Source organism: Sphaeroforma arctica, assembly GCF_001186125.1.
Source record: "Sphaeroforma arctica JP610 unplaced genomic scaffold supercont1.1167, whole genome shotgun sequence".
NCBI lineage: Eukaryota > Ichthyosporea > Ichthyophonida > Sphaeroforma > Sphaeroforma arctica.
Genome location: NW_014039391.1, coordinates 1 through 1,992, shown reverse-complemented (window position 1 = coordinate 1,992; position 1,992 = coordinate 1). Strand labels below are relative to the sequence as shown.

Here is a 1,992-nt window from a genome sequence, read left to right as displayed (position 1 = left end):
TATGTGTGTGTGTGTGTGTGTGTATGTATGCATGTAGTGTATATATATATATATATATATATATAAGTATGTGTATGTTTGTATGTATGGAGGTATATATGTATGTCTGTATGTATCTGTGTATATCTGTATATATATATATGTGTGTGTGTGTCTGTGTCTGTGTCTGTGTCTGTGTCTGTCTGTCTGTGTCTGTCTGTCTGTCTGTCTGTCTGTCTGTCCTCTTATGTATATGTATATGTAAATGTAAATGTTGTATTTGTAATTACATATATATATATATATATTGTATTTGTAATTGTAATTGTAGTTGTAGTTGTATGTTTATCTATAGATACAAGTATATTCGTTATATATTCATAGTTTATATGTATTGTTCATATGTGTATATTTTATTGTATGCATGCTTTAATATAACCTGGTCAATTAGAATGCGGGTACGTATTTGTATATATTCTCTCAAGATTTGTCCTTTTTTTTCAACAGTGCATAAAGTTTACTGACTTATTCATCTGTATCTGCTGATCAGGGACGCAGTCGAAGAAAAATCTGGCAATCAAGCCATTGGCAGTGGCACGGAAAATGATAGCTGAGGAAGCTGGTGGTGTGCGTTCGCTATGGAAGGGTACGAATGTAAACATATTAAGGAGCATTGTGGCCAATTCGGTTGTCCTGACTACCAATTTCGCTCTCAAGGACATGCTGAAGGAGAATAAGGACAACGTTTTCGGGCTGAGTGGAGAAGGCTGGGTGGTATGTCGAACGTACTACTGGGTGATTGGATACAGAATGTTGCTGTATGGGTCGATATGTGTATTTATTTTGGTGGTTCTGGGAATTGTTCTTAGTACGTATTTATCCTGTTATTGTCAGGAACCCCTTCTCGGGTATGAGGTTTTTTATATTATAAGTGGCATTAACTATCAAAGAGGCGCTATTCATATACGGTGCGGTGTTCAATATGTGCTTTGTATTGATATTTTATACTGCCTGGCGGGGCTATTCATATCCTGCAAGGTGTGCATTGTCTATCTACATATGTTCTACCCTTAAGTAGGCACTTTTTATATCTGGTACAGTGGGTATGGTGTATAGAACATGCTTGGGTTTCCATACTGATGTGCATACTTTACTTTCTCACCGTTTCAAACCGAACATGGGCGGGCACGCACCCACGTGTGTGAAATTCTGTATATGTACACCCTGTGTTTTCTTATACTAGTACTAAATTGAGCCTTTTATCCCTATAGCTTGGTTGTATGCAAATCATCCATGTGGTCATTTCACTGTAAAGTATCTGATCCTCTATAACACCATCTCATTCCCCAGAGTGACACTGTGTGCAGTATGATAGCCGCCAGTGTCACCATCACCATTATGAATCCCATCGATGTGGTGCGCACCCGCCTGTACAACCAGTCCAACTGCTCCAAGGGCTTTACACAGACGGCCAAAGACATGCTTCTGCACGAAGGTCCCGGGGCGTTCTATAAGGGATGCGTGAGTCATTTCCTGCGCTTTGGGCCGCACACAATGCTCACTCTGGTATTCATTGGTGTGTGTCAACGGAATGCAAGAAAGCTGAAGGAGTACTGGGAAACTAAAGAATGGGAAAAACAGGTAAGTGGTGGAAAGTGACAGAGTGATGGATGCTAAAAATAGTGCCCAGATGAATATATTTTCGTGCACAAGTATCAAGTATCATCTAGTGTGTTTACATCTGTGTATTATAGCATCATCATAGGCAACCCGCCTATACTGTCTAAAGTGGATGACATATCTTGCGACACCTATACATGCTTGGACTTTATTTCTCGGAGCTTGTACATGCATACATTCGTACAATTACCTCAACTACAGCCTATTCCGTATCTTAACTTATCAACAGACTGGTCATAATATAACTATACAGTGGTTTACATAGATGTATTTGATTCATCAATTTGAACACTGCTAACAGAGTTACGAAAGAGAAAGTATTATGTATGTATT

The 1,992-nt window shown here is 39.0% G+C and overlaps 1 protein-coding gene across 1 annotated transcript; it reads left to right on the top strand.

The window, feature by feature from the left end:
- Positions 1–582: 582 nt before the first annotated feature.
- Positions 583–753, top strand: SARC_10192 (hypothetical protein; the record flags this gene model as incomplete). The annotated part of the gene is made up of 1 exon (XM_014295769.1): positions 583–753. A coding segment is annotated over one exon (171 nt), but the record flags the coding sequence as incomplete, so codon positions are not given.
- Positions 754–1,992: the final 1,239 nt, after the last annotated feature.